Genomic DNA, 22,539 nt, shown 5'->3' on the forward strand with positions numbered 1-22,539 from the left:
AAGGAGGAAAGGGAAGAGAGGGGGTAGGAAGGAAAGGAAGGAAGAAATGAAAGGAAGAAGGGAGATGAGGGAAGGAAGGAGAAAATGTGGGGATTTTTGATTGTGTTGCTCCTGCATTGTCTGAGAATCTGGAGACGTTTGCTTAATGGAATATTATTTTTGTTCTTTCATAAATCAAAAAACCCACATTTTCTTTCCTTGGAAAATATGTACTAAACATGTCTTGACAGATCCCTTTTCATCACTTAAAACAGAAGTAATGTATTTGAATTAAAAGGTCTTAGAAAGGAGACAAAATCTTTAAGAACTAAAAGCTCCTTCTAAGGTGGCAAGTGGTGAGGAGGAGGGAGTAGTTTAGAAGGGAAGTTTCTAATATTTGCTTTCATCAGAGCTAAAAACATTTGGTGGGATTTGGTGGGATTGGCCTTTGCTTACACTACCTGTACAGTCAGACTTTCATTTCATTTAAATGACCTTTTGCAAACTATGAGGAGCTTCCCCCTAAACTTTGCCTTTCCCTTGGCTGTCACTGTCATATTTTCTGGAAAAATCCTCTTTGCCCAGGATTCTTCTCCTGGGAAGCTGAGAAGCCTCGGTGAAAAAGGAAAACAATATTATCTCATTTGCTTCTCCTGTGTTTTGCTGCTTTGGAATGTGGTTTGGAGATTGTTTATCCAACAGGTTTGATTAGTTTCATGTGAATTGTTTTAACTTAATGACCAATCATGGTCAGGCTCTGTCAGGACTCTGGAAGGAGTCACGAGTTTCATTATTATCTTGTTAAGCCTTTTGTAAGGATCCTTTCACTATTCTTTAGCATAATATAATAGAATATCATGTAATATCATGTAATATCATGTAATATCATGTAATGTCATGTAATATAACCACAAAATAACCATAAAATAATAAATTAGCCTTCTAAGAACATGGAGTCAGATTCATAATTTCCTTCCCGCCATGGGGGACACAGAAAATACCACACTTGGCCTCTGAAGGAGCCAGCCTGGAGCACAAAGGGAGCTGCTGCTGCTACAGCCCTGGGGCCCGGGGTAGTTGGGGCTCTCAGGTCTCAGAGCTGATCCAGATGAAAATCCTGTCTTCACTCCAAGTGAGGTGGAAAGCAGCAGACTCTGGGAGATGCAAAACCACAGGATACCTGTGCCTGTACCAAATCAGACCTGGAAACACAATTTCCTGCTCAGCACACTGCCAACACAGCCACCAGAAGGGTGATATTTGAGATAAATTGGAGGACTCAGGTCCCGTCCATCAGTTCTTTGTGCAAGGACACAAGAGATGCCATAGGAATATGAGGAAACCTTCCTGGTGCTTGGAAGCATCAGGATTTATCTAGTTTGGTGCTGAATGTGGGAAATGGATTTGTAGAGAAATCTCAAAGCCTGACAGAAGGCTCACACAATGTGCATCTCTATGCAAACTTTGAGATAAGAAATGCTGACTGAGAAATGCCATGGAATAGGACAGACATTGTTGAGAGAGAAATGGAAATAGAAAAAGGTTTCAAAGGATGGTTTTGTAAATAAGACTGGATACTTTGGAGAAATAGAACTGTGAAAGATGCATTGTAGTGGGACCCACAAGGGGTAATTTTAGATGATCTACATCATCTACAGCATGGCGTGGCTAAAGCTGGTAGGCCAAGAAACACTTATAATGTATTGTAGTTTTTAATGTATTTATAATGTATATACATTTTAATGTATATACATTTTAATGTATATACATTTTAATGTATTCCCCAATTAGGGAATGATTGGCTTCTGATTGTGATGGCAGGAATTAAAACATCTGTATTGTCTTACCCTTCTCATGAGACTGAAAATGGAATGAAAGTTTTTTAAACACCTCTCAGTTGCCCCATTTCTGGGTCACAAGGGCTTGATCCAACAGCTGAGCAGAGGAGTGAGCACTTACAGCTGCATGGAAAAACCCAACACCTCCTCTTTCCTCCTTGCCAGCCTCTGTTGAAGCCATGTAATCTGGCAGGGAGCGAAGCAGAGTTACCCCATCCAGCAGAGAGCTGCACAGACCTGCACAGAGCTGCTGGCAGCAATTACCTGGCACTCCCTGCAGCTGCACCTCCCAAACAATCTTTGTGCCTCTTTGGCACTCTGCAGGCAGGCAGGAGGAGTTTCACAGCAGCCTCCACTCACTGCCCACCATGGCTGGCTCCGAAAAGGCTCCCTGGCTGCCCAGGGAAACTCCTCAGATGTGGAACAGGGAGTGAACCTGGCGGAAACCTGAGCAAAATGCCACCAGAGCTCATCTGCCTCTTCCTGTGCACTCTGAGTGCTCCAAGTCTCTCAGGTAAATGACTGAAAGATCTTCACTGACCCAGTCAGGAGACAGAGAGGCTGTGAGTAACAAAGTCTTCTGTGCTTTTGTTCAAGATGCCTCAGCAGCACTTAAATCAAATGAGTACAAGGTCAGGCGATCTTGAATTTTAATTCATTTTCTAAAATGAATATCAGAATAAGCAAATGAAAAAAGCAATCTGTAAATTCTGTTCTACAGGTCATTTCTGAACTCTAGAGGGAAATTTCAGTTTGAAGGAATTTAAGAAATGCTTTATTTGTCTCTGCTCTTTTGTTGCTCTGTGAGAAGCTGAACTCTCAATTCTTCTTTCAGTGCTGATCACTCTGAGCACAGGGATGCTCTGTCTGTAGAGGGGATGCAGGGTCAGAGAGGAAGGATATAAAGTGCTAATTAATAGCTCAAATCACTTCTCTGAGGAGAAGTGAATCACTCTTCTCTGAGGAGAAGACTCACTTGTCTGAGGAGACATCTCTGAGGTCTCCTTCACCCTGGAAGGAGCCTGTGCAACTGGTAATCTGCTTCTCCAGGTAAATGCTCCACACCAGACCCATCTCAGAGGAGCTTGGTCTCAATCTCCTGACTGCATTCCAGGGTTTGCAATCTCAGTCCTTTACAAAGCAAACATGGCCAGTGTGCTTGGGTTTTCCCTGGTCTAGGTTTCCTCAATGTACCATTTTTGGTCGTGTCATCAACATTCTGGTTGTCCTGTGCTCTTTTTTTTTTCTCTTCCTCAGAAAAAATAATTTTACAGCTGCCTCACTATTTGTAGCTCTTAGATGCTCAGACATAATCTAGTGACAGCATCAAGTGGTTTCTGCTGGGAAAGTTCATTCTGTGCTATAGGGAAGATTATGACAACTATATTTTATAAGATGACAGAGCTAGACAATGTTTTTTTAAAGAGATTTGGGGTTGTTTTAACTGTATTTTTGCTTAAGGCTTGGCTACCTGAGTGCTGTTCCAGGCAGGAGCACTGCTGCCTGTGTGGGTGGTGACTGCCAGCCTCACACTGTGACAGAGAGTGGGAGGGAAGCTGGGATAACTTACACCCTGTCTGCCATCCTCTTGGCCTCAACCTGAAATACAAAAATTCACACCCCAGTCTCCTTTCTGAGCAGAGAACATTTATTTGGTGGAATGCTGATGCCCCAAGCTGCCCCTGTGGCTATGCAGAGCAGACTCCAGGTCAGCAGGCAGCGTGTTGCTGTCTAGCCCAGGAGCTGGGGTTTGATTCTGGGTGCTGGGGACACAAAAAGCCAAGGGGGATGCACCAGGGTCTTGCCTCTTGCTGTGAGTTTGGTTAATCAGCAGATGAGGGAGGGATGGTCCCAGAGCCTGCAGGTTGGATTTCTAGCAAAGAGATTTTAGCATAATTTATCCTCCTTGTGGAAATTGCTATTTCTAGGACTTAGAGATGTGTGGTTTTCATTTTCAACATTTAGCTAACAAAAAAAAAATGCCTTTCTCTTCTCAGGATGCTATAGACATTATTTTCTTGTTATCAGTGTTGAGAATTGGGAATTCCCTTGTCAGATTCCCCTTGACTGAAATTTCCCCAAGTGGAGAGTCAGACCATGCTGCAAGATACAAAAAGCCGGTGGCATTGTTGTTCTCCAGGTTAGCAAAAGAAGATTAAACAATACAATGACTGGATGTTAAAAAGCCAATGCTTATTACCACAACAGGAGGGATTTCTCAGCCTTATATATAAAATTTTAAGGGATTTACCAGCTAAAGCACTCCTGAACACTATACAGCACCAAGGCTGAGCTTGCTGTTTCTTCATGTGTTTGTTGAACCCCTGAAAGGAGATCATATTACAAATGAAGAGATAATTGTATTAAAATTTTTACACAGTTCACATACATTTAGCAGTAAGTAGTGGTGATATAGTGATGAAGTAACAGCAAGTAATAGGAAATATTATATTGTTCTATATTCGCAGCAACAAGGATATTAAAATATATCCCAGAGGAATGCGACTTTATCAAGGTTTATTTAAGGTATTTTAAACTGAAATGTAAGACAGACATGTACTAGACTTGACTATGGTTTGGGGTTTTTTTGTAATTGTAATTCTCTAATGCAAAGAGGATAAAAATACTAAATTAAAAGGGTCATCCCATTCTAAATGGAAATGTATTCGTTGAGTAACAAATTAAATAGAATATACTGCTGATGGGGTAGGAGAAAAAAATGCTATTTACAGAGAAAATATAATTTCTTTGGCATGACTGGAGACATTAGGGTGAGAGTCAATACCCTGGCTTGAATGAGTGTAGTTTGGCTTTTCCTGTGAGGCTGCTGGTGGATCCAAAACCAGATGGAAATGTGGCAGCCCTGGGCTCTCAGCCCTCTGGGTCCTGCCCAGTTGTCTCCTGCTTTGGATGATTATTGTTTCCTTTTCCTTCAAAATGAACAAACCAGAGCTGATGGATTATTTCAGCATTCAAATAAAACACTTCACTGTTTGTACTCAGTGCTGTTTATATAACCTAGAATTGTCTTTCCTCCCACTGTTAAATTTGTGTTTGTTACAATTGCTTTGTGGGCTGTTGCAACAGATGGGTGGGAGAAACCATGAATATAATTTGCTTGGCTATGACACACGATTATGTCCAGATAAAATGTACTCTGGAAAAGCACGAACTCTCCTCCAAACTGTAATTTTCAGCATATAATGCCAAACAGAAACTTAAACCACTGAACTGCTTTTATAGAGGCACATATATTGCCATTAGATACAGAGTTTTTCCTAATGAAAGCAGGAAAGAATTTCTGTATGAACTTTTCATAAGTTCTGTATTTTCCTAATTTCTGTATGAGCTTTTGTGGTTCAGCTGAAGTGAGGTGGCAGTCACTGTGCCAGTAGAAGATTCACTGGTTTTGACAAGAAAAAAGTGCACTAAGCCAAGCACAGCCAGGAAATGAAGATTGGTCTCAGCAGACAGGAAATAACCCTTGGGCCATTACAGGATTGATAGTCCAATTCAGAACTCTCTGCTTTTAAAATAGGTTTCTAGATAGTTTAATAATATAGGGTTTAGTACTATTGAATGCAAAAAAAATTATATCAAAAACGTCCTAAAGCCAAGGCTTGAAAAAATAGGAAAACCTTCAGTGTAGTTCATCCCTGCTCAGTCCTGGAGCTCCATTGTGTCTGTGAGTCCTGGGGACAGCCAATGTTTGTTCATGGAAATGAAATCTGGTATGGAATTCACACCCTCACGTATGCCAAATCCCAAAATTAACATGGGAACCAAACACAAGAAAAAGTAGCAAGAAATCTGAATGTTGAAAAGCATGGAGAGCACAAGAGACCAAAGGAGTGGTTATGCTCTGCTTTCCAACCTTGTTCATCCTGTGATTCTGCTGCAGTGTGAAGGTCATTAAAAACTTTGCTTTTTTCATTTTTTAAAGACTAGAAGTGCCTTGACTACAGTGCTGTGGGTGTATGGAACCTCAGCCTACCAGAAATGCTGATGTGGCAGAGAGTGACCCTTCTGTTTGCTAAAGGACAAGGAAGAAAATTTCTCATCCCAGAGAAATCTGAATTTTATTTCAAAGAGCAGCTGAGCATTGTGTCAACAATGTATGACCTGTACCAAAGAATCATAAGAGAGTTGGCATAACAGTTCCCCACATCATTAGTGATTTTATAAAGATATGATAGAGGAAATTAGACAGCTATTGTTCCAATGCTTTAAAAAACATTGCTTATGGACTTGTCAGCCTGGGTAGAACAACTGACAATTTAGTGGTCAGCTGTGTAAACATGGCTCAGAAGAAAACACCCTTTTTAGTGGCAGTTAAAGACTACTGGATGACAAACCTGGTTAAATGAAATAAATGTAATAAAAAAATAATCTTACAGTAACACATTGTGATAGCACAGTTATCTTGTTTTGGGGAGAGTGTTCACCAGTGGGTTGATAGAAACCAGTCCATCCATTCTCCCTCCCAGTGGTTCTTTGGGAACCATTCCCTGCTGAGCAGAGAGAATGGGATTTTCCTGGGACTGGAAAGTACCAGAACATAAGTCTGATAAGTTTACACAGTGTAGTGCAGGATGTGTCCATGGGGAATCTTGCCTCCTGTGCTTCAAAGGATCTTATATGAAGATACCACAGGGTAAAATCAACCACCATCCTGTAGTCATGCTGTGGAAATCTCAGAGGAAAGTAATAATTCCAGTTATAGAGCATGGAATAAGCTTATTCTGTTAATAAACTTTGAGCACAGCATACAGGCCCCTCCATTGTCAGAATCCTGCAATGTTGAAGGAATGTAGTATTCACATTCTCTGAAAAAATCCCTTCACCCAGGATTTTTCTCCTGGGAAGCTGAGGAACCTCAGAGAAAAGGAAAACAATTCTTATCTTACTTGCTTCTCCTGTGTTGTGCTCATGCGGAATGTGTTTGGAGATTGTTTACCCACAGGTGATTGTTCCATTGGATTCTGCTGTGAGTTGTTTTCACTCTTTGGCCAGTCAGGGCCAAGCTGTGTCAGGACTCTGGAAAGAGTCAGGAGTTTTCATTATTATCTTTTTAGCATTCTGTAAGTATCCTTTCTGTATTCTTTACTATAGTTTAGTATAGCATTCTTTAATATAATAAAGTGTCTTTAAAAAATAAATTAGCCTTCTGAGAACATGGAGTCAGACTCATCATTCCTGCCTTCATCGGGACATTCCCTGCAAATACAATAAAGGAGCTGTCCCAGAGCTGGGATCTCCCTCAGCAGCAAATCCAGCCTGGAAAGGAGCAGCACATTTGGAACCACAGCCTCCTTGGAACAGTTTATGGAGTGCAACAGAGCCAAGTCTGTTATCTGGCTCCATTAAACCCAACTGGAGGGCTTGGCCTCTTCCTCCCACCACAAAAACTGTGGTGGGAAAGCTCTGCTGAGGTCACTGTTGGACTGCAGATCTCAGCCTGGCATGGGCAGCATTCATCAGCTTCAGCCAGGCAAGAAATTCTCTGTCCTAAACTAGAACTGACCCAATATGAAAAATTCCTCCATCTTGGGAAGTTATTCACTACTTCATGAGGGAGCAATCCTCACTCACACAGAGGTCTTGGTCAAACTGTTTTAGTGATACAATGAAAAACTGAAATAAGGCAAAGGAGCACTTTTAGCTGAGCTGCTCCATCCTTTCTTCTTCTCCGTAAAATACTTCAAACACTGAAGTGACTGGAGTGAAAAGTAGCATGTGCATCTCTGACGCAAAACACTGTTTTGCACTATTCTTCTAAGCTTTTTTCCTCCCCCCACCAGTAAATTCTCTTTTTTCCCCTTTCTTTGCTAGGAATTTTAGGAGGAGATGCTTTGTTGCCAGCACCTCAGAGTATCTCCATTCTTTCAACCAACATGAAACACTTCTTAACTTGGAGTCCTGTGATCGTCCAGGGAGCAACTGTGAGATACTCAGTTGAGTTTCAAGGGTAACTACTCTTTTTTTTTTTTTATTATTCTTTTTGCTTTTGGAACATTGTTCATCTCAACTTTAGGTTCTAAATTTTTGGGTGTCTTTTTCATATTCAGTTCACAAGCCTAAGAGAAGTTTAGCACTGTTAATGAGAAAGGAAAAATTCCTTTTGTTCCAATTTTGGAACAATTTGCAAGTTAATAGATGCTGGAGTAAAACCAAGGTGTGTATCAATTCCATAAAAGAAATCTGCCTCTATCCAAGAATTCAAAAGTTAAGAAGATTTGCAACATTTTATTCAGAAGAGGAAGGAGAAAACATTGAGCTTTATTTCTTGTAAACATTTTAAACATTTGACACCACAGGAGGTTTCTGGTACATCTTGAGCTCTGACTTTTATTACAATATGGCTTTGGGATTGGGGGTTGTGGAAACTCAGGGCACTGGGAATATTTCTCTGTCTGCTCTGGGGTGCCCTGACCCCTAGGGGAGCACTGACAATGACCCTCATTCATGGAGAAAGTTTCTTAGACTTCAAGATAGACTGGAATCCACAAAAGTGTGAAATAGATTATATAGAGCAGTGTAGGTGTATCACTTGGTGAAAAATTTAGGTTTTGGGATTTTTAGTGTGTTGTGGATGGAAGCAAGATGGAGGGCACAGGGTGTTGTCCTGGGTTTTTTTCTTCGTGCTTCTTCTTCCTCCTTCTCCATAGGTTTGGGTGGCATTTTGTAATTGGGCAGAAAAGTCCTCATTGTGGGCTCTTTGGGATCAGTTATTGGGTTAAAAGGGAAATAATCTAGGTGTCAGTTCTTAATTGGATAGTTTAGTCTTAAAAGACCTTGTACCAAGAGATTGTTGGCCATTTTGTGCCTGGCTAATGAAAAGCTGCCCAACTCACAGTAGTGAGACTGTTTTGCTGATAAGAAATAACAAACACTTGAGTCCAAACACGAATTACTGTCTCAAGTGCCTTCAATCCAGACCTAGAAAAACCCATGACTGGTACCCCCACAGGGGATGATCAAGTCAAATGAGTGGGCAGGGCCTGATGCATCAACACCACGTGGGCTGTGCCCACCTCCCACAGCACCATGCTGCATTTGGCTCACGAACCAGCTCGGGGTGGTTTATCTCCAGATAAGATCCAAAACACACCCACACTGCTTCCAAACACCTGTGGTGCTCCATCCCCAGTGCATCCCAGTGCAGGTTTTACCTGGAAAGAACCCAGCAGCAGCTTTGGCTGCACAGACAGAGCTCGTGTCAGACTGCTGCCTGTGTGCTTCCTCTCCTCCTCAGGGAATACGAGCGGGAATATGCCAACGGGAGCTGGATCCCCATCTCAGAGTGCTCCCTCACCACAGCCACCATCTGCAACCTCACCGAGGACATCTCAGCCTCTGTGGCCTACAAGCTGCGCGTCAGGGCAGAGCTTGGTGCCACCAGGTCACAGTGGGGCACCACCAAAGGCTTCTTCAACCGCGCCATGAGTGCGTCCTGTCTTCAATGGCATCTCCTGGGCTGCATGCTCAGAGCTGGGCGTTGGGGTGTGCTCAGAGCTGGAGTGCTCTCAGAGCTGGGTGCTAGGGTGTGCTCAGATACCTGTTTGTGCCCTTAAATGGCATCTCCTGGGCTGCATTCTCAGAGCTGGGTGTTGGGTGTGCTCAGAGCTGGGTGTTGGGGTGCTCTCAGAGCTGGGTGTTGGGTGTGCTCAGAGCTGGGTGTTGGGGTGCTCTCAGAGCTGGGTGTCGGGTGTGCTCAGAGCTGGGTGTTGGGGTGCTCTCAGAGCTGGGTGTCGGGTGTGCTCAGAGCTGGGTGTTGGGGTGCTCTCAGAGCTGCGTGTTGGGGTGTTCTCAGGCGCCTGTTTGTGCCCATTGCATGGCAGGCAGAGCACAGACACGCACAGAGCACACCCTGCTTCTCAGCTGCTCTCATCCTGTGCTGGGGGGTTCCTTTCTCAGACAATGTTCTTGGGCATGAGTTCATCCCAAGGCAGAGCCATAATCATCTGGGATTGGATTTCAAGGGTTTCAAAGATAAGCAAGATGACTGCAGGAATTTCCTTTCACAGGCTGGTCATTCTTACCCTTAAATTTAAAGATTTCTGATCAACTGGGCTTGCCGTTGTTTAATCCAAGCCATGTAGTCACCTCTAAGAGGTCCAGAAGCTGATCCTAAGGGAGCTTTTACTCTAGAAAAGAGCCCTGTCATGCTCCATGTGCCTTGTACTCTCCTGAAACCCCACTCCATGGTTCCCTCTTTCCGTGGTGTCAGATCTGTGAGGTAACCTCAGAAGAGGAGAGAAAACTGGAACCCACAGCCTTCATTTCCTCCTAGCAATGCAGGATGTTTGCTCCACATCCTTCTAAGTCCTGCAAAGCCTGAGGCCCAGCTCATCCCAAGGATTAAGGGAGATATTGTTTCTAAGATTTCTCTGGAATAATTTCCTCTATTATCTACCATGTAGTCAACAAAAACTATGGTGGGAAAGCTCTGCTGAGGTCACTGTTGGACTGCAGATCTCAATCTGGCATGGGCAGCATTCATCAGCTTCAGCCAGGCAAGAAATTCTCTCTCCTAAACCACAACTGACCCAATATTAAAAATTCCTCCAACTTTGGAAGTTATTCACTACTTCATGAGGGAGCAATCCTCACTCACACAGAGGTCTTGGTCAAAGCAGCACCATCAGAAGTGCCAGCTAAGCTGCTGACTGTGTCTCTTGGTGTGGAAGCACAGTCTAGAGAGTGCTTTAGATAAAAAATCCTTCCCTTTTCCAGCAGCTGTGGAGGCACAGACAGAGGCACAGACCACACTGTCAGGCAGAGACAGGGCAAGGACACCCCTGGGACAGGAACAAAAGCAGCAGCATCTCATGGTTCAGTGAAGTATTTGGCAGCTCGGTCCTGTGTCTTAGGGACCCCAAAGCAGCCTTCAGACTGGGCTGTGACAGTTCAGGGGCTACAGCTTGCACTGGGATTCAGTGTGAATGTGACAGATGTTTAAAAAAGAACAGTCCCTGCAAGTTCTTGTCCTTATGCATTTTTCCTGCTCTGCTGTCACACCTCTTGGGAAGCCTGGCACTGAGTCTGAGAGGAGCAAAGGGATTCAAACCCAGTCCACAGGCCCTGTCAGGGGCTCACAGCCCAGCTCAGGGCTCCTCCAGACTGCACAGCCCCAGGGCCAAAGCCACGGGGGCAGAAGCTCATTGAGTAGGATAACTCATAGAAAACACTTTGAAAAGATCTTCCTACAGCAAACAATTTAGTCAGTCTTCCTTCTTCATTTCTCATCATTCACAGTGTTAGTTGGTATCCAGTGTGACAGCACAGAGCTAGATAGAAATGCTCCTGGTTTTTTGGCAGCTACATCTTGCAATGTCCTTTTGTTAATACATTAGCAAAATATTTGCTTTTAACCACCAAATGATAACAGGTGGCTTTTTTTTTTAATTTTGAGATGTGGTGCTAAGGAGATTTTCACCTTTTTTTATTTTTTCATCTCTTCATTTAGAAGTACAAAGTAGATTTCCAGGCCTCCCATTGATGGCACACTCATTATGTACATGCTTGGATTTTATGTTTTCATATTGCTCAGTATTAGTGGCAATTCACTGGATGTAAGAGCAAATTCTATTAAGAACATCTCTTCTATATGGCACCATGCATCACTCTCCTTCCTTTCTTGAAAGCAAAGAAGTTGAAAAGTGTTTCAGCTACAGCAGAGTGGTAAAAAATTGCATAGATAAGTGTGAATAATGGCACAGATAAACAGTGCAAACATGATCTCTGTACTGCCTTGAACCTCCCAGTTCATAAATGTACAGTGCAGTTTCATCTCTGCTCGATTGATTCTCATTATTTCACTCATATTCCTCACAGCAGAATCCCAGATAAAACCAAGCTTTGAATATCAAAGCAAGCAGGAAGGAAATCGCCTCAAGATTTCCTTGCATACATTTCCAAAACCTGAAGTCACAGCAGAGATCATCAGCCCAAGTCTGTCTAAAACCATGCAGACACTAAAAGAAAATCAGGATTCATGTGAATTACCCTGAGGCTCATCATGTTTTTTTCCTTCACCTTTGAATAACTGCCAAAATTCCCATGAACAGCAGTGTTTTTTCAGCTCCTGTTCTGTGTGGCAGAGCTGATCTTGCCCAGGAGCACAAGAGCTGCCCTGATCTGCTGTCCCAGCCTCTGTGGCCCAGCTGCTTCTGCTGCAGTTCTCGTGGCACCCTCAGGCCAGGCAGCTCCTCCACTGCTGGAGGAGAAAACTCAAAGCCTTTCAAGTTCTGTGCAGCTCAGCTGCTGCCAAATTCCCATTTGCAATGCCAGCCCTGGTATTCTGCTCCTGTACTTGGACCCACAGGGAGGAAGAGCAGAGAGGTTCCTGCCCCACTGAAGCCGCTCCTGCAGGTTGATGTTGTTCCAGTGGTGATGGCAGCCTCTCTCCCTCCTGTCTGGGCAGAAGGGGGATCTCAGGGCTGTCTGTGGGTGCTAATGGTGCTCTCTGTGTTGGCAGCATCCCTGACCCCACCGCTGCTGAGGGCCGTGGCAGATGGGCACCATTTGCTGGTGGAGCTGGCAGACATGGGACCCTCCTTCCAGTTCCAGGTGCTCTACTGGAGGAAGGGCCAGGAGAGCAGGGTGAGTTTTACCCTCAGGTGGTAGGAAATAACTGAGCAGGGTGAGTTTTACCCTCAGGTGGTAGCAATAACTGAGAGTGCCCTGAGGGATGCCCACAGAGTCTGGTTGCCCATCCCAGTTCCTGCTGTGGGACTGGAGGACCTACTTGGAGTGGGTTGGCGCTGCCTCACCCCGCACACACCAGGGGCTGCTGTGGGTTCCTCATGGAGGTGTTTGTCAGTTCTTTCCACATCTCCTTCTCTAGGAAAAGGAATCCCCTTACACACCTCAACTACTGTGGTATTTTCTGTGGCCCCCGTTGAAGGGAGGAAATGATGAATCTGACTCCATGTTCTTAGAAGGCTAATTTATTATTTTATGGTCTATATTATATTAAATAATTTTATATATTAGAATTATATATTAATTATATTTATATTAATTATATTATATATTATAATTATATATTAATTATATTATATATAGTTATATATTAATTATATTATATATAGTTATATATTAATTATATTAAAGAATGCTATACTAAAACTATTCTAAAGAATAGAGAAAGGATACTTAACAGAAGGCTAAAAGATAATAATGAAAAACTTGTGACTCCTTCCAGAGTCTCGACACGGCCTGACCGTGATTGGTCATTAAGTTAAAACAATTCACATGCTGGATAAACAATGTCCAAACCACATTCCAAAAGCAGCAAAACACAGGAGAAGCAAATCAGATAATTATTGTTTTCCTTTTTCTCTGAGGCTTCTCAGCTTCCCAGGAGAGAAATCCTGGCAAAGGGATTTTTCCAGAAAGTATGATGGTGACAAACTATAGCTAGAAACCAGAAGTCAGGAACCAAAGGTGTTTGTGCTGACTTCTCCCTCTGAACTTCATCTGGTTTACTCAGACTGGGAGTCAGGTGTCACATTGAGGTGCTGACAAACTTTCCTCCGTTTTCTGAATCAGAAACTTCAGCATTAGTAGTCCTTGATGGATTTTTGTTCCATTAATTTATCTGTTCTGGCTTTCAATCTGTGTAAACTTCTAGCTTGTACAGCTTCCTGCAATGAGCAATTCTGCACCTTGACTGTTGTGCAGTCTCAACCTTGATTTGGGGATGAGAGAGAGAACAATTATTCCCCATTCACTTTCCCTACCACTCCATTAGTTTCATATTCTGTATCTTTTTCCAGGCCAAGGACTCCCAGACTCCTGAGCTGTTCCCTGTGGAAGCCCTCACAGCTATTTTTGTCTTTACCAGGGTGGACAGGGAGAAACCTGCAGAGTCCAAGGTGCAGGAACACTCTGTGTTAGCACCATGAAACAAAACAAGTCTTCCCACTCCCCTCTTTCTCCAGCAATTGTTAATGTGAGCACCACAGGCTGACAATCCCACGGAACCTGAACCCCAGGTTCCTGTCTCTGAGGGAAGATGCTGTGAAAATGCAGGAGAAAAATTCTCATGAGCATAATTCCACATTTCTCAGGGTTGAATTGCATTTGTTGCTTTATTACCAGATCCTCCTGCTGTTCTTCACAGTTGTCTGTCATCTTTGCTATTGTGAAGTGGGTTTTAGCACCACTAGCAGGTATCAGTTTTTATTATTCTTCCTGATCACCTCTGCTAATACTGGGTCCCCACCATGGCTTCCTGCCACTCTCAATTAGCAATTTACTCATACAAAACTCTTTAGCCTATAAAGAGGCATCAGGAGCAGGACTGCCCACTGTGAGATCCAGCTCAGTGAGATCATGGGCTTTCTGACACCTTAAAGATGAGCAATAGGTTTGCATCTGATTGTGTTTTATGAATAAAATTTATTAATTTAATTTTTAATTAAATCTTCTTCAGTGCGTGATCTTAATGACCTCAACATTAATTTCAAATTTCAGAATATTTTCTACAAACTGGACTGTTGCAAATATTAGTTTTGCTGGTCAAGACAAGTCCTGTGCTGGGACTCTTATTGTTTTTTCTTAATTATTTCTACATTTGACATATCTCATTTGATGTTTTTGCAAGAGATCACCCCAGGCAGTCATAGACCTGATTTTGTCCTTGAAATCTTCTCAGACTTAAGGCTCTCCATATCATGTTTCTGTGGAGAAGGCTATTTTGATGGTGGGAAGGGCTTGCCCTACCAGGAGAGCCCTCCTGGCTTGTTGGAGTTTTCCATATGTGTGGAGCTGGAAGCTGATGAGGCCTTCTGTGAGAACAGGTTTGCATCTGCAGCACAGCAAGAGGAGCAGCTGGGGAGCTGTTAGCCATCCTCTCATGGCTGGGGACACTGGAAACTGCAAGTTCATTTTGCCAGCAATGATTGCAGACCTATTTATGGCAATAAAGTAATGTACTGCTGGTCACACTCTGTTTCAATCTGCTGCAGTGTGTCTCAGCTGCACACACCAAACTCACTGCCCCTCACTAGCCCTGTGCATCCCCTCTCTGAGCTCCCTAGCACAGCTCTCACACCCCTATCCCAGCATGGTGATGGTTTTGGTATCCATCACCATGAAAAACCATCACCATCATACCCAGAAAAAGCTCAGATCAGTGGAGACCTCAGAGCTGCCCCTCCTAGCAGCGTGCCATGCTCTGCTCTAGGGTTGTGGCCCAGCATCATCATTAATCTCTGGCTTACAGCTCCTTCCTTCAGCCCCTCCTGCCCTTCCTGAGGTGTGTGGGCTCATCCTGCACCCCACTGTGCTTTGCTTGCTGCTTTCATCCTCCTTTTGTCCTGCTCACACAGGCTCAGACCTCCCCTGCTGCTCCCTCCTTTCCTCGCTGGACGAGCACCACGGTGATGCCAGATCATTTTTCATTTTCCCTTTTCTATATCTCTGTATCCTTTACACACATTTTTGGAGCTCTGTAGCCTATTATTGCATTCCTAGCTGGTTTTCCCAGTGCTTTTCCCTGCCCTGATACACAGAAAGACAAAACATATTCCAAAGCCCCTATCCTACCTTGGTTCTCCTCGGGAACCAAGGCTAAAAAACAGCTCTTGGAGACACATTTTCACCAAGAAACTTCAGTTCCACCTGAGGGGGGAGGATTTAGAAGGGGCCTGAACTTGGGGGGCAGAGGGGGAGTTGCATCACCACTTTTGCTCAGTTTTGGTGCTTTTTTCAATGATGCTAATTTACTAAATTTATAAATCTGTATTCAGCCTGTGGGGGTGGGTTTTGTGGACATTGGAGGCCTCCAATAAAGATCAACCTTTTTGTTACCTCCTGTACTAATATTATCTCAGAAAGGTGTGCTGTTTCATTTCCAGGTTCCTTGAGGCACTAATGCAGGGCTCCTCTCTGAGGTGAGATCCCTGCCCTGATGTTTGTGTTGTGGGGCTGTGGCAGGTGCAGCAGAAGGTGCTGAAGGAGGTGAGCTCCGTGGTTCACCTGGACACCATGGAGGCAGGAGCTGAGTACTGTGTGAAGGCTCAGACTCACGTCCAGGCCATCAACAGGAGCAGCAGCTTCAGCCCCATGCAGTGTGTGAGGGCTCAGGGTAAGAGCCAGCCCTCCCTCCTGCCCCCTGCCCTGCCCAAAGCTTGTGGGAAATGAATTTGTAGAGAATTTTTTAAAGTTAGCTTCTGAAATAGTTGGCTTCAAATGGTGATGGCGTGAATTATGACATCTTCACATAAAACTAAAAATTTTCTTAAAATATAATAAAATAAATAATAGTAATTAAAATTTAAAAATAATTAAAAATTAGAATTAAATAATATTTTAAATTAAAAATTAAAATTTAAAAATAAATAATATTATATTATTATAAGAATATTATAATTCTTCTTATTATAATATTATTCTATTATATCATTATAATATTATTATAGTATATTATTGTAATAATTATATTATTATATAATACTATTATAATAGTTATCTATAGATATTATATTATTATATAATATCATGTCATATTTTATCAATTATTATGATAATATTTTTATTATCTTAATTTATTATAATATTTATTGCAATTAGTTATTGTAAATAATGTTATAATATTTTATAATATTATTATTATTAGATATTATAATAATTATTATAATTCTATTGTAATAGGAATAATTTAAATGAATAAATAGAAATAGAAATTAAAAAATAAGAAGTTATATTATAATATGATTTAGAAAATAAATAATAATAATAAAAATATATTAAAAGTTTTTAAACACCTCTCAGTTACCCCATTTCTAAGTAAAAAAAAAAAACCTTAATCCAACAAATGCTCTTCCTTTTGTTTCCACCCCAATCTCCTGCCTGGTTTGCAAACGTGCTGTGTTTGTTCCTTGGCAGAGGTACAACAGGAAGGGGCAGGAGTGCAGGCCCCCAGCCTGGCACTGGAGTTGGCTGGGGAGGGATGTCCCCAGGGTGGGTGGCAGAGCAGCCACACAGGGCTCAGGCTGGCTGCAGCGAGTGCCTGCTCCCTGCAGGGTCTCTCAGAAGTTTTGCTGCTCTCTCATTCGCAGGTGACACATCCATGTGGCTGGTTACTGCCCTCATCTCCTCTGCTGGCTTTGCTGTGGCAGTTTTGACCCTGCCTCTACTTACCTGGAAAATAAGTAAATTCTTCCAATATTCCTGCTGCCCTGCTGCTGTCCTGCCAGACACACTGGTAAATTATTTTTTACTGTGCTTTATTGGTTTTTAGCGTGCTGGGTATTCACAGGAGCATGGGGCAGTGAGAAAAAGCAGATTGCCAGGAAGCTTTCCCCTTTCCAGTGTGAGGAGCTGAGCTGCAGGGATGCAGCAGCCCTGAACTGCCTTTGGCCCTGAGCCCTGGGCAGGGAAGATGCTCCTGGTGCTTCTGGGGAAAGGGCTTGGGAGGCAGGGACTGCCCCTGCCTGAGCAGCTGCTCCCTGAACCCACCAGCTGTGCCACTGTCAGCCCTGCTCCACGTCCCCTGCTACCCCTCTGAGCTTCTCAGCAGCTTGCCAAGGAGAAATCAACCACCAGCTCCTGGGGAAAATGTGAAAATGTCCAGCTCAAGTGAGAATGCGGCTTAGCAGCCTCTGTGGCTGTGGGCTCCCTGGGCAGCTGTGGCAGGAAGGATGAGAGGAACACTTTGTGGGGAAAAGGACAAGCAGCCTAACTCAGCAGCCTGAGGGTGTTTGAGGGAGTGCATTTGTTTTCCAGAAGGAATCAGAGCCCCCCACCCAGCTGATCCTGCAGGGCAGTGAAGAAGCTGAGCAATGTGACCTGATGGTGGTTGTGATGCCCTCAGAAGAAGTTCTTCAGCTGTGGATTCAAAAAGCGCTTTAGGGCAGCCCAGAAAACAAACAGCCCCTTTGTAGCTGTAGCATCTTCATCCATCCTCATCAAAAAAAAGTAAAGGTGGCAGCTGCCAGTTCCTGCCCTTGTCCTTCATACCCTTAGCCAGGAGCAGACATGGGGTGACCCAGGTCACCTTTTTCACCAGAGCAACACCTGGAAAGCCCAATCCCTTACTCCAAATCATTTCAGCCTTGGTGGTTTTACCTCAGTAAGAGCTTCTTATGTGGCTAAGCCAGCTGGAATGATCAGGGAAAAAAATGCAGACCCTGAAGTGAGGTGACACTCTTTGAAAAGGGCATGAGGGGATGTGGCATCCTAATCTGTGCACGTGACAGGCACCGTGCTGGTGCCACCAAAACTTGCACACAGCACCGTGAGGGATACCTGGCTTTCAGCAGTGCTCTGGAAGGAGTGCTGTGGGAAACAGCCAGATCTCTGAAGTGCTTGGAGGGAGCTCCGCAAGACCAGCAGAGCATCACTGACAATGTACAGCTCCAGTATCACCCAGTCAGGGTGCCAGAAATGCAAAAGCTGTGTATTGTGGCATTCACATTCTCTGAAAAAAATCCCTTCACCCAGGATTTTTCTCCTGGGAAGCTGAGGAACCTCAGAGAAAAGGAAAACAATTCTTATCTCATTTGCTTCTCCTGTGTTGTGCTCACATGTGGAATGTGTTTGGAGATTGTTTACCCACAGGTGATTGTTCCATTGGATTCTGCTGTGAGTTGTTTTCACTCTTTGGCCAATCAGGGCCAAGCTGTGTCAGGACTGTGGAAAGAGTCAGGAGTTTTCATTATTATCTTTTTAGCATTCTGTAAGTATCCTTTCTGGATTCTTTAGTATAGTTTAGTATTCTTTAATATAATATAGTATTATAAAATAATAAATTAGCCTTCTGAGAACATGGTGTCAGACTCATCATTCCTGCTTTCGTCGGGACATTCCCTGCAAATACAACAGTGTATACATGAAGGGAAAACCAAGACCTTTAGGGAGAAGAAAATTCGGGTGAATTATTTAAATGAGAGAGGATTTGAGGAGAGAAAGATTGGGAAAAGACAGAGAAAGGTAGGCTCCAGAAATAGTAAAAGAAATGGGAAAAGAGATAAAAGTATGTGTGGTCAGGATTTTCCTGGGTGCTTGCTGGGCATCCCTGTTGTTCAACACTATACCTGAAACAGGACAGGGATTATTTCACACAAGACAGATGTGGGGCTGTTGTCAGGAGGGCCAGAGTGAGGGGCAAATGCAGTTCTTATCGTGGCAAACAGGAATATCAGGCTGGATGGACCAAGCATCACAGCATTGCCATTTAGTGACCATCCCAGACCTGACAACACCAGTATCCTCCAGGCATCTTGTCCTCTTGAGGAAGGAATATGCAAAAGACAAGAGAATTTCTTCTAAATACAGATAAATACAGGTGTTGTGTATATTGCAATTATGGCTGTCACACTGGAAAAAAATCATTTATGACCTGTAAAACAGAGACATGTGCCAGCAGGGCATGAAAAAACATTGATTTGAGAAGCTTTTTCCAAAAGCTCTCAGTGGTTTTAATGAAATGCAAGACATCTCAAAGAGTGCACCTTTTCCAATTCCATTCTTGCAGCCTTGTGTGAGGCCATCAGGTGGCAACAAAGCACCGTGGAAAGGCTGAAGGGCTCAGGAGTCTGTACCTGTGCTCTGCCCAGGCACTGTGATCCCTGGCCAGCCCCTCATTTTCCAGTTGCAGCCCACTTGTTTGGTTTATTCCTGTCTCATTTGCTACTTTCTGGACAATATTGGAGTGCAGAGCTTTGGTGTTGATTTGTAAGATTGATATTGCTGAATATTGAGCAAATTACAGGGTGAGAAAATCCATGCAGGTCTGGGCATTGAAGACTCAGTGTTCATTATTAGTTGGTTGATAATTAGCTGGGAAATGCCTGGTTACAAGTACTCATGAGATGCTGGGCCCAGAGATGGTTTGGGAGTGAAGAGGAAAAGAGCATTTCCATGGGCAGAAATGACCCAGCAGGTCTCACCCTCCCTAAACCAAGCTGGAGCAGCAATGGGAGGCAGGCAGGGAGTGATTCTGGCAGTGAGCTGCAGTGTTTGGGGAGCACACACAGCACAGAACTTCAGCTCCTTGCAGGGTCAAGGGCTCTTGGGCAAACATCCCTTTGCACAGCTTTGCCCAGTGCTTGAATTGTCAAGGGCAGCTCCACATCACAGAGGCCTCGGTGCTGGGGCTGGTTTAGGGAGCTCCTGTGCCTCACATTTATCCTTATTTTATACTCCATAGATTCAGAGGAGTTCAGTGCCTTGATTTCTAGACAACCCCCAGAGGCGTCCCCATGCAGGAAATTATTCTCTGGCTTGTCCATGCCATAGATCCAAGAAGCCTCAGCAACTCCTCCTATCTCTTCCCCCCACACTGCTGCATTTTCAGAACCACAGAATCAGAATCTTCTGAGCTGGAAGGGACCCACAAGGGCCAACAAGTCCAGCTCTTAAGTGAATGGCCCATATGGGGGTCAAACCCACAATCTTGGCATTATCAGCGCATCCTCTAACCAGCTGTGGCAGCACCAACAATTGTTCAGGGATGTATAGCAGAGAAAGGAAATAAAAGGCCATTGAATGTGAAGGGCTTTTAAAAAATTATTTTCCTGTGTATTTTCCAGCTGCACATTAAACATAGAGCATATGTTTCTTCCTCACTTGCAATAACAGATTTTATGTCCTTCCTCATTGCCAGTAAAGCAGTTAAACTGTTGTAGAAAACTGCACAGACAACATTAAACAAAAGAAACACCCGAGAAAAAATTCTTAAAATGGGGACATGGGAGAGAACTGTGTAAGTGCCACTGCCTCCTTAGCAGACTATTCTCAATTTACATTAGGATATTCCAGTTTATGGCAGCTTGAAGCCAAATTTGAGATGGTGATTGAAAATCCTTTTCAACCTCCTCCTTTTGAAGAATGTGCTGCATTTTGTTAAGCCTGAAAATCATGGTAGAGAACAAGAGCAACTCCCCTGCCTGCCATGTACACAGAGCAGGGTGGCATTGGCATAGGTAGCTGCCATCACTGACTCCTTAATTCATTTTCCTGCTGTCTAAAGGTTAATTTTGGCATGGCAAACACTGCCTTTGATAACTGATTTTGCTCCAACCACCACTATACCACCTTGCAAAAAGGCCCAGGCCATTCACCACAGTGAAGAGGGTGTATGTGTGAGCTTTGCTCTGTTCCTTTCCCTTCATGAGGTACCAAGTGGCTCCATTTCTTTCAAAATAAACTTTTCTACTTTTCTCAAAAAGTGTTGCATGGAAATAAAGCACAAACCTGCATCATCTTCTGACAGAGCTTTGGTTTTGTGCTTCGTTACCTGTAGGATGTGAATCCAAAAACCCAACCTTTTTATGAAGACTTTGTAAGAACAGAAGTGGTAATTAGAACAGTTTTCAAAGAAAAAAATTATGAAGATCAGCATAAAAACTGTGGATTACCTGAGAATTTGAGCAGAGTTACATATTGCTGCATTGACAAGAAAGCAAGGAATTCAATTATCTGTTCCATGACACTAACAGCCTGGAATATAGGGTAATTTTTCCTCTGAACTATATTTCATTAGAAGTATATTGCTTTTTGCAATTTTTATTCATTTCTCTCTCCAATCAAACTGAGATCTTTAACTTGATAAATTACCATTTTACGTGTTTCCTGCATTATTACTTTATGTTTTGTCTCTTTTCTTACAAAATCTAGAGGTAACCAAAAGCACTACTTCGACTGCAAATCAGTTCCATTTCTTGTGAAGGTGGTACTCTGTCCTGCAAATAAACTGCTACAAAAATAATAAACATCCAAACCAGAGACAGATATTTATTGCTTGAAGAATTTGCCTACAGATGATTCTGTTGCTATTACAGTGTGAAACAGCAGAAACAGAAAATTACTCAGTTCACGTCTCTTGTGGTACTTCTCTGTTAAATGGAACTATTAAAAAAATCAGAAATTATTAAATCAAGACATAAAAGCAATTAAAAGATGGCAAGGTTAAGTGAAATTGCCCAAGTAAATACTGCACACGGAGCCCTAATTTGGTTTCCTGACGTGCACGGGCTGTAATTTAACTGTTACTACAGAAATGGCCCCTTCTGAGGATTTTAATGTCCATGATTTGCTTGGGATCAACTCAGAGCTTTGTGAAGAGCCAAGGACATGCTGTCCCCATGCAGGAGTGGTCCTACCACACTCCCTGCCCACCCCACAGCCCCAGGCAGGGCTGGCAGCAACTTCTGCTGGATTCACACATCCTCAGTGCTGGAATCCAGGGAGACATGGGGGCACTGCCAGCCTGACCTCTGCTGGTGTGGCTGCATTTGATTGTGTTAGGATGACTTGAGGAGTTTTTGTGTATTTTTAGATTATAATTTACATTTTAAATTTATATTTTTAATTTTTAAAATATTTTAATTTATATTTTTAACCTTTAAAATATTTTATATTATTCTTTCTTTGATCAGACGCCTGAATCAAGAGTGTGAGACCTATTTAAAGACTGAGCACAGGTTTAAGTCAATACATTCTACCTCAAGTCAAACAATTCCCATTTGGCAGAACTATTTTAACTGAATGTCTCTATCAGTATCCAATCCTGCAGTCTCTGTTAAGGGTGTTATTGGATTTGCAGGGGTTACCCCAATGAAGACAGGAATGATGCATTTGACTTTACATTTTTAGAAGGTTAATTTATTATTTTGTGATACTATATTATATGAAAGAATACTATACCAACTATACTAAACAATACAGAAAGGATACTTACAGAATGCTAAAAAGATAATAATGAAAA

At 43.0% G+C, this 22,539-nt stretch overlaps 1 protein-coding gene across 1 annotated transcript; it reads left to right on the forward strand.

Annotated features, from left to right (window-relative positions):
* Window positions 1–1,638: 1,638 nt before the first annotated feature.
* On the forward strand, window positions 1,639–17,681 carry IL20RB (interleukin 20 receptor subunit beta). Its single transcript, XM_030958412.1, has 8 exons — window positions 1,639–1,656; window positions 2,142–2,331; window positions 7,650–7,785; window positions 9,073–9,263; window positions 12,298–12,422; window positions 15,765–15,915; window positions 16,889–17,034; window positions 17,556–17,681. The coding sequence occupies exons 1-8, from the start codon at window positions 1,639–1,641 to the stop codon at window positions 17,679–17,681; spliced, it is 1,083 nt and encodes a 360-aa protein (XP_030814272.1).
* The last annotated feature ends 4,858 nt before the right edge of the window (window positions 17,682–22,539 follow it).

Source organism: Camarhynchus parvulus, chromosome 14 (genome assembly GCF_901933205.1).
Source record: "Camarhynchus parvulus chromosome 14, STF_HiC, whole genome shotgun sequence".
NCBI classification, from domain to species: domain Eukaryota; kingdom Metazoa; phylum Chordata; class Aves; order Passeriformes; family Thraupidae; genus Camarhynchus; species Camarhynchus parvulus.

Bases quoted from the DNA above. Each gene is read 5' to 3' on its own strand.
- IL20RB (XM_030958412.1), top strand. The intron at 2,332-7,649 runs GTAAATGACTGA...TTTCTTTGCTAG, and splicing joins GAGTGCTCCAAGTCTCTCAG to GAATTTTAGGAGGAGATGCT. The intron at 12,423-15,764 runs GTGAGTTTTACC...GGGCTGTGGCAG, and splicing joins GGAAGGGCCAGGAGAGCAGG to GTGCAGCAGAAGGTGCTGAA.